Raw genomic sequence first — 16,476 nt, 5'->3', positions numbered from 1 at the left:
TTAGGATCTGAAAAGGACATGATATACTCAATTCCATCAACTTTAGTTGAATATTTGTCATATATATCTAAAATTTTACAAAACGACTTAAATGAAACTATTAATAATTAAAATAAAATATTTTAAAACTCTAAATTTTACATTTTAAAGCTTTATATTACTTTAAAAATCTTAAAAAATAATAACAAATGTTGTTAATAAAAGATATTTCAACTAAATCATAAAATAATATATATAAAATAGAACACAAAAATATCATAGTTTTAGATATACATGTTTTTAAGTCGGGTACAAATCGGTTCTTATCGGGTCGGGTCTATTTGGGTCGGTTCTTTTCGGGTCCGGGTCTATTCGGGTCGGTTCCTTTTCGGTTCCGGTTCTTTCGGGTAAAAAAAATTTAGACCCAAAAGGTACTGGTAAATTTTCGGTCCAGTTCCGGATCGGGTATTTTTTGGTCGGTTCCGGTTCGGGTCTTCGGGTCCAGGTTAAAATGCCCAGGCCTAGTTTAAACAGATGACAATTACAATTACAATTTTGTTTCCTTTAAAGAATCCTGGTCAGATTAAATATAGCGACGAAACACATAAAGGGATATGAAACATGTGACATTCATGAATCTGTAAGTATTCGCATTGGCAACTTGCACAATAATATTCAACCCATAATTCAATCTTAACTTTTAGTCAAAATAATGTATGTACGGGCTACTGGCCGACGCACTAAGAAGTCCCCGAGAAATTATATAATAGACCCATTTTAAAAAATATATAATTGACGTCTATTTCATCTCTGCTTACTATTGTGACTAACCAAACAAGTCCACACACAAAACTATCAATATATTCTAATCTATCTCGATGATGTGGATCGTCTTCTCGGCTCTCCTGTTCTTCACCATCATCACAAGCTTCTCCGTGATTCAAACAACCTCCACTTCACCAGCTCTCCATCCAGATGAATGTAATTAAATAATATAATCTTAACTTTTTATAATATCAGAGGTCAACTAACATCCATAACTTTTTCATATATAATATACTCAATAATCTGTGCAGTGAATGCGCTTGAGAAGATAGCTACTGCACTTGGTATAAAGAGAGTGAACCTAAGTCATGAAGACCCATGTAGTTCAGGAACTCTAATGATAACACAACAAGTTGATTTTGTTTGGAATCCGGAGGTGAACAACACCATTGCTTGTAATTGTAGCTTTAACAACAACACGATATGTCATATTACAGAATTGTGAGTGTTGATTTTCATTTACTTCTTCTTTTTTCTCTCTCTTATTTATTAATTTTTTCTTTACTTTGCATTAATTTCGACAAATACAGAGTTCTCAGGAATTTTACTCTCGAGGGGAAACTTCCACCTGACTTGGCCAAGCTTCGATATCTCCAATCAATGTAAGTTCTACCACGCACAAGTTTTAATCAAATCGATGACTAGTCCAAGGTTTGATACATTTAATTAACAAACACTTTTTGAGCTAAAAGTAGAAATAAAGAGGGAAACAGAGATGTAAAAAGGTCTTATATGCGATAGGATTAAAGAGAGACTTGTTGATGCGTCACACTTACAGTTTAGAGACGATCTGCAAAGAGAACCACCATAAGAAGAGTTTTGTTTTCTCTTATTTGCAGTGACTTATCCGCAAACTACCTTACTGGAACGATTCCAGTGGAGTGGGCTTCAATGTCACACCTCATTCTCATGTTAGCTTCCTCCCTCTCTGATGCTTCATCTTCATGATTTACTAGTAACTTTGAATATTCTCGCAGCTCGCTCTCCGGGAATAGTTTGTCTGGGACTTTACCAACTTGGTTGCAAAACTTAAAGAATCTGAAGTTCCTGTACGTCTCTATAGTTTTCCCACTTATGTGCCTTTTCATCTGAACTGATATTGCGGTGACGTGTGGAAATTTTCAGAGGGCTTGAAGGAAACCAGTTCTCTGGTCACATTCCTGATGAGCTTGGTAACTTGACCAACCTTGAACGATTGTAAGACAATCTTTGGCTTTGTAGGCATCTAATCATCAGTTTTGTTATCCAAATCTTTGATTTTATGAATAAAAAAGGTAAAGAGTTTGATCGTTTCTAAAACTTGGTATTGCAGGTATCTTTCATCCAATCAATTTACAGGAAGCTTACCTATCACTCTCGCTAAACTAGTAAACCTGGAGCGGTTGTAAGTTGTTGCTATCCTTTGAAATTAAAAAAAATTCAAAAGCTTTTTGCCTCTTTTGTAAAAGTTGTTTTATGACCACCTAGATAGAACTGAAACGTGTTTAAACCTTTTTTTTTTTTGCTGAGCACATTTTATATACAAGCTTTATTACTTCGTACTAGTATGTGTAGTTTGGTAGTGAAATTGATGTTGACACTTTCTAAACGCTTACTTAGTTACATGTGTGGAAAGATAGTCCAAAAAACCTATAAAAATAGTTTTTGAATCGCTAAACTAGTTGGTCGTTTTTATTTTGTAGTTGGATATGCGACAATAACTTGAGTGGAACTTTCCCAGCATATATGGGCAACTGGTCTCAGCTTAAAAGGCTGTACGTAAGCTTGGACCACTTGCTAATTTAAGGTCTCCTTATTGTTTGTGCTTATACACCGTCTAACCTGTATCATTTGTGGTCAGCAGATATCTATACGCGAGTGGACTAAAAGGACCTATTCCTGATGCAGTGGCCAGCCTAGAAAATCTTACTGATCTGTAAATTGACTTATCTCTAAATAGATTAGCTAAAGGACAACTGAAACAACACACACTTTCATATGCGCAGGAGAATTAGTGACACGACAGGAATAGACTCATTTCCAATCCTATCCAGCAAAGCCATCGAAACCCTGTACTTATTTTTTTTCCTCTGAATCTCAAGGTTTCTTCTGTTTTCATTTTTATCCGAACATTTCAAACTAATAGCGTCTCCTTTCCTGTTCCAGGATTTTGAGGAATTTGAATTTGTCTGGTCCAATTCCTTCTTACATCTGGAGCTGGCCAAACCTAAGGAGACTGTAAGTTCTTTCTAATGTTACGTGGAAAGAGTTTAGAGCGTGAGAGTTTGTATGCAAGCATGAAAGGATCTTATACAACTTGTCTTATGCAGAGATTTATCGTTTAACAAGCTGACTGGTGAAGTGCAAGATATACATAAAGCACCAAAATTTACGTAAGTAGTTACAATCCAAGTTGGATATTTTAACCCGAGACTTAGATTTATTGGTTGACTTTCAGCTACCTGGCTGGCAACATGCTTACCGGAAACTTTGAATCTGCTTTCTTGTTCAACAGCAAACCTAATATGTATGTTTCCTCCTACCTGCATGGCTTGAGAAAGTTGCAGTCATCCCAACTAATATTCTTGTGTTTTTTTAAAAAAAAATATTTGGCGAGTCTTCACAGTGATCTCTCTTATAACAATTTAACATGGTCATCGAGCTGTCATGAAAAACGGTATCAACATGAAATGGAACATTTTATATATATATATATCTAATATAGTATACCCTGCTCATTTTGAAGTTTATGTTGATGAATCAGTAACATTAACACATACCGGAGCTCAAACTGGAAGAACAATTTGTAAGAACAAGAATGGTTTAAATTCTTGTATTTCTTGCTTTTGTATATACAGCAAAGAACATGTTTCATTAATGTTTGTGCTATATGATATAGCTTAATATTCTGATCTCTTTCTCATACAGAACTGGTCTTCTTCCATGCGCTGGTCCAATCACCTGCAAGAGCTGTTAGTACATATTGAGCTTAATATAGACACTTTTTGAGCTTTTTCACTTTCTATTAATGGTTGATACTCATATTGTTTTATTGTAGATCAGAGATCACTACATATAAATTGCGGTGGAGGAACTGTACAGATTACAAACTCCTCTCGTAGAATCACCTATCAAGCTGATAACATTGAGGTCTTGGCGGCAACAAATCTTCACATGGAAAGATGGGGAATCAGCAACACAGGCGACTTTACCGATGATACAAGTGATGATGACACGTTTATCATTTCAACTAGTTTAAGAACATCTGGAGGTTCTCCTGATCTATATAAGACCGCACGTCGATCTGCACTCTCTCTAGTTTATTATGCGTTTTGCTTGGAAAATGGAGCATACAATGTGAAACTCCATTTTATGGAAATCCAGTTTTCAGACAAAGAAGTATACAGTCGTATAGGCAGACGCATATTTGATGTTTATGTTCAGGTAAAGCGTCACTACTAGAATATATATGTTTTCAATCATGCATGGAAGATTGAAGTGTTTTGTCCTTTCTCTAGGGAGAACTGTTCTTGAAGGATTTTAACATTAAAGAGGAGGCTAATGGGACCCTGAAGCCTGTTGTAAAAGAATTGAAGGCTGTTAATGTGACTGATCATATGTTAGAGATTCGGTTGTATTGGGCGGGTAAAGGGACAACTTTCATCCCCAACAGAGGATACTATGGTCCTCTTATCTCTGCTATCTCCTTGTGTCACAGTAAGTATTTGCTTTTGTGGCTAATTTCTTCAGATTGAGTTTCGTCATCTTCATCTTCTTGACATTGATTCTAATGATAATTTTTCATCTTTCAAATTCCAGGTCATGATCCACTATGCGGAGGTTCTTAGATAAACAATAACTATTTGTAAAAAATGTCTTTTGTTAGTATATATATTTACACTCTTATTGTATCATTTGCAGCTGAGAAAATAAAACATCACATTAATTATCCTCTAGTTTTGGGGGCAACGGGTGCGTTTGTAACAACCACACTCTTGGCTTTGGGAATATATGCTTGGAGGAGACGCAGGGAAGACAAGATTACGAGAGAAAGAGGTACCAAAGTCCACATATAATATGAACCCTGTAGCGATATATGCTCAAATCAGTACTAATGATTTCTCTTTTGGACCTGAGCACATAGATCTGAGATCCGAGAGTCTGCAAACGGTTTGCTATACGTGGAAGCAACTGAAAGCTGCAACAAATAATTTTGACCAAGCCAACAAACTTGGAGAAGGAGGTTTCGGAGCCGTATTCAAAGTATGATAAAACATATGCCAATATATCTGAGAATGTAAAGATGTTTTTGGTTTATGATATGAGAATTTTAATGCAGGGAGAGCTGCCGGATGGAACCATCATAGCAGTGAAGCAGCTTTCTTCCAAGTCACACCAAGGAAACCGCGAGTTTGTGAATGAGATAGGCATGATCTCAGGTCTGAATCATCCAAACCTTGTCAAGCTTTATGGATGTTGTGTTGAGAAGAATCAGTTGTTACTCGTCTATGAGTACATGCAAAATAACTCCCTTGCTCTTGTGCTGCACGGTACATAACAATTATTAAGCTTTTCTTCTTGTTTTTAACCGTGTAGAATATTATCATTTCTCTTTGGATTAAATCTATTTCCAGAAAAGAGCTCCCTGAAACTGGATTGGGTAGCAAGGAAAAAAATATGTGTTGGAATCGCGAAAGGCCTTGAGTTCCTCCATGAAGGATCGATGATCCGGATGGTTCACCGTGACATAAAAACCAGTAACGTGCTTCTAGATGCCGACCTAAATGCAAAGATATCGGACTTCGGATTGGCTAGGCTCCATGAAGAAGAACACACTCACATTAGTACCAAAGTTGCTGGAACCATGTAAGTTTAGAACATAAAACAAAAACAAAAAGCTGCACCATTAGCTCAGTGTTGGTATATCTTGTAATGCAGGGGATATATGGCTCCTGAATATGTACTATGGGGTCAGTTAACAGAGAAAGTAGACGTGTATAGCTTTGGGGTTGTGGTAGTGGAGATTGTTAGTGGACAGAGTAATACTAAACACAAGGGAAGTGATGATGATCAAGTCTCCCTTATCAATTGGGTAAAATCTTGGAGCTTTCCTTTCTCTTTTATCCCATTTGATTCATAACTTTATAAAGTGTAATGAAACGTTTTTTTATACATCAAATGTCAGGCACTGACGCTGCAACAGAAAGGGGACATACTGGAGATTGTAGATCCAATGCTGGAAGGTGACTTTAACAGTAAAGAAGCTGTGAGGATGATAAATGTTGCTCTTGTTTGCACAAACTCATCTCCTTCGATGAGGCCAACAATGTCAGAAGCCGTGCAAATGCTGGAGGGAGTGATTGAAATAAAAGAGGTTATGCCAGATTCTGGTTTATATGGACACGACTGGAGCATGTCAAAGCTGATGCACATTGATACACGTGGACGCTCGAGCACCTCTGGTGTGACGGATCAAACAGAAACATCAATGAAATCCTCTGTTTCTGGTTTTGATCTCTACCAGTATCCTTCCTCATCACTGGAATGTCCCTAGTGCTCGCTTGAAGCAAATAACAATGAAATCAGAATACACCAAGTCTCTGTGTATGCTTATGATCTACATACTAAGTACCGAGTCCATTATACTTGACCATTTCATTATCCCTCTCTCTCTCTCTTTAAACAAGTGCTCTCTCCGTGCGCTAGGATTTTGTCTTGGCCTCTCACTCTTGGCAAGCTTCTCTTCTTACTCTGTTTTTTGTTGTTGTTCTTGTTAACTCACTCACTATCTGTTTCGTACTTGTGTAACAATGCACAAGCACACGCTCATACTCTCTTGGCTCTCTCACGTTTTGTTTATTCTTGTAGAAGGAACAGAGAACACTTTGTATGTCTACATTGTTAACCCTTTTTTCATTACATACAAACTTACACATACATATGTTATTAGTTTATATATTTTAACTAGTTGTTTTCCTGCAGTAAAATGTTTTTTAAATCTAACTTATATTTAAAAATAAATTTTATTAAATATTATAGATTTTACTATTTTCTTACTAATATTTAATATAGATTTGATATATATTAAATCAACTTGTATAAAACTAATAAAAATAATATAAAATTGTATAATTATCAAATATTTAACCTAAACAATATTATAAAATTTGTAGATATATAAGACTAATGATCTTACGATTAGATATTTAAATTTTTTAAAAAATTGTAGAAATTTTTGAAAACTTTAGTAATACAAATTGTATAAGTATACAAAATAATAATATTTCAAAATTTGAAATGTTATATATTAATATATTTATTTTATAGATGATGTATGAGCTATTACCATATTTTAAAAAAGTTTACCAAAAAGAAATATCAATATTAAATGTAATATATGAATTATTACTATATTCTAATAAATTTGCCAAAAATATAAATCAACATTAAATGAAATTATCCATGTCATATTTTTCCGGAAGCCATGTCATCAATTTCAGTAGCCATGTCATATTTGTTTTATGAAATTGATTGTAGAAAAGACCTGTGGCAAAATCACTTCGCAAATATAGTCTAGGGGATTGATTTAGAAATCTCTTATATATTAATTAAGAAACATTATAACATTTTTTTGTAGCCACGTGTCACTAGGAGAATGAAATTCAGAATTCTTAGAGAAATAAGTTGGTTCATCTTAACTTATATTATATTTTTATTCAACTAACTATTAAATTGATAAATAGTATACAAAAGAATATTCTCGCATTTTCTTTAAATAAAAGCTATTGAATTGCCTAATATGATTAATGTATATATGACAATTAATGATTATGAATAATAAATATTTAATAACAATTTTTGTATCTTAGCTCTTTTTTTTTTAATTTTATATTATTAAAAGATATTAAACAACTACATTAACCATATAATAAAAAAAAATTAAATTTTTTTCTTATATATTATATTTTGAATTTTTAAAACGACTATAAATTACTAAAACGTTAAATGTCTCATACTAAAATTGTGTAATCAATGATTTAACGTTTTTGCTAATAACAAAATACAAATGATTATAATTCGGATGAATATGAAGTCTCATTTACTAGACATTCATATTATATATTAATATAATTTAAATTTAAACTATATAACATAGAAAAATACTTAAATATGATCATTTCTAAATTTGTATTGAAAAAGTATTGTAACCTTAATATTTTAATTTTGAAATTTTGCATTAAAAATCGCAAGAAATTTTGTGATTATCATATGAGTATGAATTCTCGATAATAAATATTTATCTTAAAATATATTATATATCTATGTCCATGTCATTGAAATTTAGTTATATACCATATAAAATAAATAAAATGATTGTTTTGATTCATTTACCAAAAAAATATCGTAAATAAACAAGATGTATTGTTTTGATTTATGTGTTTACTCTAATTTAATTATATACATAATACGTAAATGAATACAAATAAATAATAATATATATAAATTATTTTTATATATAACATTCATATTAAGCTAGTTCATGTAATATTTATAAATCAAGGTAAATTATACAGATTTTTAAATTCTCTCGGATTAGTATTTACAAATCCGGGGGTTTTTCCTCGGATTTGAGTTTTTGTATTTTAACAAAAAAATCTATACAAATCTATTCAAATCCTTTATTAAATCAAATCTATAAGTAAATCCTTACGATTAAATAACACTTGATTTGGATTAGAATTTATAAATCATTAAACCAATAACACATGATTTCAATATGGATTTTAAAATCATAGAACCAATAACACTAGATTTGTTTGGATTTTTAAATTCATTAAAATACACTAACCAATAACCTCCGGTTAGTTGTTTTCTCAGTAACAACTCCACACTATCACGTACTTAGACTTGTACACTTTAACTAGTACAACTCTAGGCTCTACTTCTACTAACCACTCTTAACAACTCTAACAACTATACCTTAGGTAGACTTTAACCAACACCAACACTCCTTATTGTAGACTTATAGGTTTTGTCTAAACAAATGGTTAGTTGCATGTTGACTTTGTTTGTTATGACCAAGTCACAGCTCAACTCCTCTTCGGTTTGTAACCAGTGTCAGGTGGCATCTTCTCCCACTTTGACTTTCTTCTTCTATGTAATTGTAGGAGGTGGATTGCATCCCCTTTCAAAGCGCATCAGGTAGAAGATCTGGTCCATTAGAGTTGAATAACAGTTTGGTTCCGCGAGCTGAGCGATGAAATACCAGTTCAGCTTGTGACTGCTTTTAGCCGACCCAAACAGGTGACTAAAAGCGATCACCTCGACGGCTTGGCTCGTAGGCCCGACGGGTTAAAATCCATCAAACAAGGCGATTTAGGGAAAGAAAAAATGAAGGACAGCTATATAAGGAAGGAAGAAGACACACTTGGGATATAATTAAAGTTTTACTTGCTTCATATTCTTGTGGATTTGTACTTTTCCGGTGAATTCCATTTTTTTTTTTTTTTTTTTGAAAAAAGGGCATGAATTCCATTTTCACCGGCTTGATTCTTCCTTACTTGTAACTGACAAACTCTTTCTAGATCTAATAAAACGCTTTTGTTACTAACTCACTGACGAGTTTCGTCTCTCTCAAGTTTCGTCTCTCTCACTTGTTTCCGACCAAACTCTTGGTCACTTTTTCTTTTTCTTGTCTGGCAAGGGCCACTTCTTCTCGCTTGATTCTTCCACTCTTTATATGTTTAATCGAAGGTTAAAATTCCAACAGTTACACCATTTCAATTTTAGTGCAAAAAGAAATCTAGAAGCTCCTCCTAGCAGTTACACTTGTTTTCTTAATCCTTAATTGTCTTGCGTTTACATAGACACCTAAAGTCTTTGCGTTCACAAGAGGAAAAAAAATTAGAGTCAAACCTAATTACAAATATTAGTGTGTTTATTTATTTGCTTTAACTTATACTCTTTAATTTCCTTTTTGCATTCCTCGGTAATTATTATTATTATTTTGTTTACAACTCATATACGAACATTGCCGATTTTTTTTCATTGGATTGCCAAATATAAGTGTGATGATCTTAGAAAATCACTAAGCTTTTTAACCAGTAAAAAAAACACTAAGCTAAAAACTTTGGCTCATTTATCGTAATTTGTTTTTCCTGTTATAGATATAGTGTTTTACTAAGGAAACAGTAGGTCGTGCGATTACGACGGAAGAGAGAGACGTCAAGAAAAGGGAAAAGTTGGAAGTGATATACGTACAGCGTTAACTGTGTAGAGAGGGGCTCATGCATTAAAAAAGTCCAAGTGGTATACGTAAGCGTTATCTGATTAAAGGGACATGAAACATCAATCATTCATGAACTTGCCACATATCTTATTTCTATCATCTTTGGTCAAATAACTCGACATATTAGTCAAAAAACAAAAAAAAACTCGACATATCAAACATTAAGACATGTGACTTTTAGGCAAATAAAGTCGACCTTTTTTATGTTTTCTTTTCAATTTATAATGGAGTTGAATTTCTACAACCTGGAAGCAGATGCGTAATGGGAAACAAGATCCCAGGAAATATAGCACCAGTCTCTTATTCGCTAATATACTTGATTTAAAATAAAAACAAATGAAAGATGCCATGGACATATTGACTTTTAGTCCTTGGTATCTTTAATTAGTCTTCTTCACCTGTCACCGTGACCGCCAGGTATTGTTCCAAAGTCAATGTTTAGGGATATAGCCACCAAAGACGACCAGACGAAAACTCTAAATGTACAATTATATAACCAATATTGTATGTGGCTGATCACTGATGATAATATTTGTAATTTGTGAATAACAAAACAAGTTCACATACAAAGAATCGCCTTATATGAGATATGTTGATCGTGTTCTCAGTCCTTCTCTTCTTTATCATCATCACAAGCTTCTTAGCAAGTTCAACATCTGTTTCACCATCTCTCCATTCAGATGAGTGTATGAGAATAAACAACTGCTAATTATTCCTTTTTTTTTAAATGAAGGTCTAAATCCTCATTTGTATATCTGTTATTTGCTTATATATCAATTGTAAGCAGTGAATGCGCTAGAGAAGATAGCTACTACACTTGGAATCAAGGGACTGAACCTAAGTTATGGAGACCCTTGCAGTTTAGGAACCCTGAAGATGATGCAGGACGTTGATGTTATTTCGAATCCGGACACTGGAAACAGCACCATTCGTTGTGATTGTAGCTTCAACAAAAGCACCACTTGCCATATAACAAGCATGTGAGTGTTATTAATTTATTCTGTTTTCTTTTCTTTTTAAGTAGATGTTTCCTCTCTGTCCTGATATCTTTTTTGGTTGCACTATTTGAACAAACAGAGATCTGAAGACCCTTGGCCTTCCAGGAAAACTTCCACCAGAGTTGGCTAACCTTCGATATCTACAATCTATGTGAGTGAGTTCAACTTCAACCACGTAAAATCATATATATATAGGAGGTGTTGTCAAATTTGTAGCTAGAGAATCTTCAAAGAGAAACATGAGAGCTGAGTTTTTGCTTTTCTTTGCAGAGACTTGTGCAGAAACTACCTTACGGGCTCAATCCCAATGGAGTGGGCTTCATTGCCATACCTCACTTCCATGTTAGTTCCATCTCTTTCTCTGTTGCCGATGCATACTATTCATAATTCACCAGAGTGACTTCTGAAATTTTCTTGCAGCTCGCTCTGCGCGAATAACTTGTCTGGGCCTTTACCAACTGGGTTACAGAACTTCAAGAATCTTACAGTCCTGTAAGTCTAAAATTGTTTTCTATACCAAATATGCCTCTTGATTTGACCTTATATTAGGAGTGATGTGACGAAATTTCCAGAGGGGTTGAAGCCAATCAGTTCTCTGGTCCAATTCCTGAGGAGCTTGGTAACTTGACCAAGTTAATACGGCTGTAATACCCTTTGCATCTTAACCATTTTTCAAAACCACATGAATATTTAGTTTTATGCACCAGATTTTATCCAAAAGAAACCATTAGTATTTTTAATCTTCTCAAACTGGTTTCTGCAGGCATCTTACCTCCAATCAATTTACAGGAAACTTGCCTAACTCTCTAGCTAAACTGGTGAACCTTGAGGATTTGTAAGTTGTTTCTGTAACTAAAAATTAAAAATTTCCTAAGGTTTTGTTTTATTGGCATCTACATTGAAGTACAACCTATTTGATTCAAAGCTTCCCTGTTGAACTTCTTCCACGACTTCTCATATGCTTTGTTTCTTCCCTAGTATGAATTTCATGGTTGTAAATTAATTTATAGTCACGAAAAACCTATAAACTAGTCCAAGAAGATAAGTTTTACAAAACTCTTAATAAGTTTTTTTGTTTCAATAATATATGCAGTAGGGTTAGTGACAATAACTTCAATGGTACCATCCCAAAATATATCGGCAACTGGTCTCGGCTTCAAAGGCTGTAAGCTTGTCCTTCATTGCTAATTTTCATTTCTCTTATGGTTTCTGTTTATCTACCATCTAAGCTTTGTTCGTTATTATCAACAGAGGTATACTGGCAAGCGGACTGAAAGGTCCTATTCCTGATGCAGTCACTCGCCTAGAAAATCTTATTGATATGTAATGAACTTACCTTCATTATACGTATTAACAAAATGACAATTGAAACAAAAATAATGTTTTAAGCGATATATCGAAATGCAGGAGTATTAGTGATACAACTGGGATAAACTCCTTTCCAAATATGTCCAGCAAAGCCATCAGAAAACTGTATTTTTCTTTTCTTCAGTCATCAGTTTATTGTCTTGAGTATTGATTCTGTCTGAAAATTTTGAACTAAAATCCCCCTTCCCTCTTCCAGGATTTTGAGGAATGTGAGCTTGTCTGGTGCAATTCCTTCTTACATATGGAATTTGCCAGAGCTAAAGACTTTGTAAGTTCTTTCTGTCAAAGCTAGCTTAATATACACAGCATTACCCACAGAGGAATTAGAGTATCATCAGATGTGTATACTCATGACATTTTTCATATATGGACTATATTATTTGTATATATAGATTGTGTCATGGATTGACCGGTACGCACTTTGTGAACTGATATTCAAGTATTAGAGAATCTATGTAGGAGCTTTTGAGAAATCTGTAGATCTTCATATGCAAACATTTAAGTTTACTTTTTTTTAAGTACATGTTTACTGCAGGGATTTATCGTTTAACAGCTTGACTGGCGAAGTTCGTGGAATTCAAAGTGCACCAAAATACACGTAAGTACTATACAATCTTAGACTAAACATGTTGAAGAGATGAAGTCCAAACATTGTCAATACCATAGTATCATGATCAAGTATGTATCATTCTGACATGTTTGTTCAGCTATTTGACTAGAAATAGACTTTCTGGAGACGCTGGATCAGGTGTTTTTCTCAATAGCAAATCTAATATGTACGTTTAAACTTTCCCTTGTCTATATATTTTTGAGATAATTTTTCTTCATGTCAACTAATCTTTTTATTATGGTTATTTCTCACAGTGATATCTCGTACAATAATTTCTCTTGGTCGTCTAGCTGTCAGGAAAAGAGGTGGCAATATGAAATCTTGGTAGATATTGTACTTTTTCTCTGTTTTATCGATAACATTCTCATGTTGAAGTTTCTATTTATACTTTGTGTTTCATCAGTAACATTAATACATACCAGAGCTCATATTTAAAGAACAACTTGTAAGTATATACTCTTCTGCTTTATCTAGTATCAGTAGAATATTTTGAATATTTTGTGCCATTGTGATGTTTAATTATGTTGGTATTCTTTTCATACAGAACTGGGCTTCTTCCATGTGCTGGTCCAATCAACTGCACAAGCTGTAAGTAAAGAACGTCTCTAACATGTTTATGTTGCTGTCTGTTTTAGCTGTTAATTTATCTCTTTCAATTATGGCTGGCAGATCAGCGAACACTACATATAAATTGTGGTGGAGAAAACACAGTCATTAAAAACTCCTCTCATAAAATCAGCTACGAAGCTGATGATAGTACTGTCTATTCGGCGACAAACCAACACTTCAAAACATGGGGAATTAGTAACACAGGTGTATTTGCCGCGGATGAACATAGTGAGAATGATACATACATCATTTCAGCTCGTTCAAAACTACCTGGAGATTCTCCTAATCTTTATAAGACTGCACGTAGATCTGCGCTCTCACTTGTTTATTATGCGTTTTGCTTGGAAAATGGACCCTACAATGTGAAACTCCTTTTTATGGAGATTCAGTTTTCAGACGAAGAACCATTCAGTCGTCTTGGCAGACGCATATTTGATGTCTATGTTCAGGTGAATTGTCACTTAATAATTGTCTTCTTGAATCAACCATGGAAGATTGAAGTTCATTTTCTTTGCTATTTCTAGGGAGAACTGTTCTTGAAGGATTTTAACATCAAAGAGGAGTCTAAGGGGACTATGACTCCTGTTGTGAAAGAAGTGAAAGCTGTAAATGTGACCAATCATATGTTAGAGATTCAGCTGTATTGGGCGGGCAAAGGGACAACCCTCATACCTAAAAGAGGAAACTATGGTCCTCTTATTTCTGGAATCTCCTTGTGTCACCACAGTAAGTACTCTTTATCATATTGATTTCTTCCCTTTCAAGTGGCCATAACTTCAAATGACACAGGTCCTTTTGAATTTTCAGGTATGGAGCCACAATGTGGAGGTCAAAAGACTTGAAAATATCTTTCTGTAGCTTGGTGTTTATGTGATATATCATGTATATTTACACAGTTCTTTCTATCTTATATGCAGCGGAAAAGATAAGACATCAAACTAATTATCCACTAATTTTTGGGACAATAGCTGCCTTGGTAACAATTATTCTTTTGGCTTTGGGAATATATGCTTGGAGAAGATGCATAAGAGACAAGAATACAAGCGAACAAGGTATCATATTTTCACAGTGTATGAATCCATTTCTGATACATGACCAATTCGTTTCAGCTATTAGTAATTATTTTCTGTTGGGAACATGATCACATAGATCTAAGAGTCCAGGGTCTGCCAACGGTTTGCTTTACCTGGAGGCAACTGCAAGCTGCAACAAACAATTTTGATCAAGCCAACAAACTTGGAGAAGGAGGTTTCGGATCCGTATTCAAAGTATGCTAATCAAATGTCAAGTTCTTCTCAATATGTAGAAACCTGAGAAAATATGGTTTCTGATATGAGAAACTTAATATAGGGAGAGCTGTCAGATGGAACTATCATAGCAGTCAAACAGCTCTCTTCCAAGTCACACCAAGGAAACCGTGAGTTTGTGAATGAGATAGGAATGATCTCAGGTCTGAACCATCCAAACCTTGTCAAGCTTTATGGATGTTGTGTCGAGAAGAACCAATTGATGCTTGTTTATGAGTACATGGAAAATAACTCCCTTGCTCATATGCTTCATGGTATATCAAAGCCATTCAGATTTCTTTAGAAAATATGTTTTGAGACTGGTTCAAAGTGTACACATATGTTCCCATATCCTATTTAAAAGTGATTTTATTTCTATTTGGTTAAAAATCATTTCCAGGAAAGAGTTCCTTGAACCTGGACTGGAAAGCAAGACAAAAAATATGTGTTGGAATTGCAAGAGGGCTTGAGTTCCTTCATGAAGGATCAATGATCAGGATGGTTCACCGTGACATAAAGACCACAAATGTGCTTCTAGACGCTGACCTAAATGCAAAGATATCTGACTTTGGATTGGCTAGGCTACATGAAGAAGAACATAGCCACATTAGCACAAAGATTGCAGGAACCATGTAAGAGTAGATTATAAAACAAATTTCAAACAGTGGCCAAAGAAATATAGCTCAATCTTCGTTTCTCTTATACTGCAGCGGATACATGGCTCCAGAATATGCACTATGGGGTCAGTTGTCAGAGAAAGCAGACGTGTACAGCTTTGGGATTGTGGCAATGGAAATTGTTAGTGGACAGAGCAATACGAAACAAAAGGGAAGTGCTGATCACGTCTCGCTTATCAATTGGGTAACTGAGAAAATTGTTTTTTGTTTCTCTTTAGCCTATTTGATGTGTTATAGTTTACTTAAACCACATGTTACCACAAAACTCAGGCAGTGAAGCTGCAACAGAAAGGGGACATAACGGAGATAGTGGATCCAGTTCTACAAGGTGATTTCAACACCAAAGAAGCAGTAAGGATGATCAAAGTTGCTATTGTTTGCACAAACTCGTCTCCTTCCTTAAGACCAACCATGTCAGAGGTTGTGCAAATGCTGGAAGGAGAGGTAGAAATAACACAGGTTCTTTCAGATCCTGGTTTATATGGACATAACTGGAGCATCTCAAACCTCAGGGACATTGATACAGATGGTGGCTTGAGCACGTCTGTTGTGACCGATCAAACGGCAACAACAATGAAATCGTCGGTTTCTGGTTGTGATCTCTACCCATTATACCCTGAATCCATGATCTTAAACTCCACAGTGGACTTTTCTTCCTCGTCACTGTAAAGCTGTGTGCGTTGTTGCCTTGTGTCTTACGAGAGACAAAAGGCTTGTAAGTTGTCTTATATTAGTAAGATGTCTGAAACCTTACAGTAGCTTAATTTACATGTATATACATGATTTTTGTGTTACAGCTAATCTTCTTGTACATGCTTGGTTGCTTACAAGAATCGTTCGGTTTGGTTTTGTACTG

General features: G+C 34.6%; 2 protein-coding genes across 6 annotated transcripts; both read left to right on the top strand.

Annotated features, from left to right (window-relative positions):
- Window positions 1-762: 762 nt before the first annotated feature.
- On the top strand, window positions 763-6,722 carry LOC111206393 (probable LRR receptor-like serine/threonine-protein kinase At1g29720). 5 transcript variants are annotated; one of them, XM_022703096.2, is made up of 25 exons: window positions 763-960; window positions 1,056-1,245; window positions 1,335-1,406; window positions 1,644-1,715; window positions 1,782-1,853; window positions 1,930-2,001; window positions 2,117-2,188; window positions 2,487-2,558; window positions 2,648-2,719; window positions 2,790-2,855; window positions 2,950-3,021; window positions 3,114-3,176; window positions 3,242-3,310; window positions 3,410-3,460; window positions 3,548-3,589; window positions 3,712-3,755; window positions 3,842-4,227; window positions 4,302-4,500; window positions 4,603-4,623; window positions 4,705-4,839; window positions 4,928-5,046; window positions 5,123-5,333; window positions 5,418-5,649; window positions 5,722-5,875; window positions 5,969-6,722. In XM_022703096.2, the coding sequence occupies exons 1-25, from the start codon at window positions 858-860 to the stop codon at window positions 6,335-6,337; spliced, it is 3,030 nt and encodes a 1,009-aa protein (XP_022558817.1). In that variant the 5' UTR covers window positions 763-857; the 3' UTR covers window positions 6,338-6,722. The 5 variants fall into 5 exon arrangements, with proteins under 5 accessions (XP_022558817.1, XP_022558819.1, XP_048614905.1 ...); XM_022703098.2 differs by lacking the exon at window positions 3,410-3,460; XM_048758948.1 differs by having other exon boundaries at window positions 3,242-3,460.
- Window positions 6,723-8,289: 1,567 nt separating this feature from the next.
- LOC111206392 (probable LRR receptor-like serine/threonine-protein kinase At1g29720) lies at window positions 8,290-16,473 on the top strand. The gene is made up of 25 exons (XM_022703095.2): window positions 8,290-10,758; window positions 10,860-11,052; window positions 11,150-11,221; window positions 11,341-11,412; window positions 11,491-11,562; window positions 11,643-11,714; window positions 11,834-11,905; window positions 12,164-12,235; window positions 12,322-12,393; window positions 12,478-12,543; window positions 12,635-12,706; window positions 12,974-13,036; window positions 13,146-13,214; window positions 13,303-13,353; window positions 13,452-13,493; window positions 13,593-13,636; window positions 13,718-14,106; window positions 14,182-14,383; window positions 14,465-14,485; window positions 14,575-14,709; window positions 14,807-14,925; window positions 15,008-15,218; window positions 15,344-15,575; window positions 15,654-15,804; window positions 15,891-16,473. The coding sequence occupies exons 1-25, from the start codon at window positions 10,662-10,664 to the stop codon at window positions 16,287-16,289; spliced, it is 3,060 nt and encodes a 1,019-aa protein (XP_022558816.1). The 5' UTR covers window positions 8,290-10,661; the 3' UTR covers window positions 16,290-16,473.
- The last annotated feature ends 3 nt before the right edge of the window (window positions 16,474-16,476 follow it).

This window comes from Brassica napus, chromosome C5 (assembly GCF_020379485.1).
Source record: "Brassica napus cultivar Da-Ae chromosome C5, Da-Ae, whole genome shotgun sequence".
In the NCBI taxonomy this organism is placed as follows: Eukaryota; Viridiplantae; Streptophyta; class Magnoliopsida; order Brassicales; family Brassicaceae; genus Brassica; species Brassica napus.
Note: the sequence above shows the minus strand (reverse complement) of the source record. Positions and strands in the feature narration are given on the sequence as shown.

Coding starts and splice junctions, on each gene's coding strand:
- LOC111206393 (XM_048758948.1), top strand. CDS start 858: ATGATGTGGATCGTCTTCTCGGCTCTCCTGTTCTTCACCATCATCACA. Junction 3,177..3,241: donor CATAAAGCACCAAAATTTAC/GTAAGTAGTTAC, acceptor GTTGACTTTCAG/CTACCTGGCTGGCAACATGC. Junction 3,756..3,841: donor TCCAATCACCTGCAAGAGCT/GTTAGTACATAT, acceptor GTTTTATTGTAG/ATCAGAGATCACTACATATA.
- LOC111206392 (XM_022703095.2), top strand. CDS start 10,662: ATGTTGATCGTGTTCTCAGTCCTTCTCTTCTTTATCATCATCACAAGC. Junction 11,222..11,340: donor CTTCGATATCTACAATCTAT/GTGAGTGAGTTC, acceptor TTTTCTTTGCAG/AGACTTGTGCAGAAACTACC. Junction 11,413..11,490: donor TTGCCATACCTCACTTCCAT/GTTAGTTCCATC, acceptor ATTTTCTTGCAG/CTCGCTCTGCGCGAATAACT.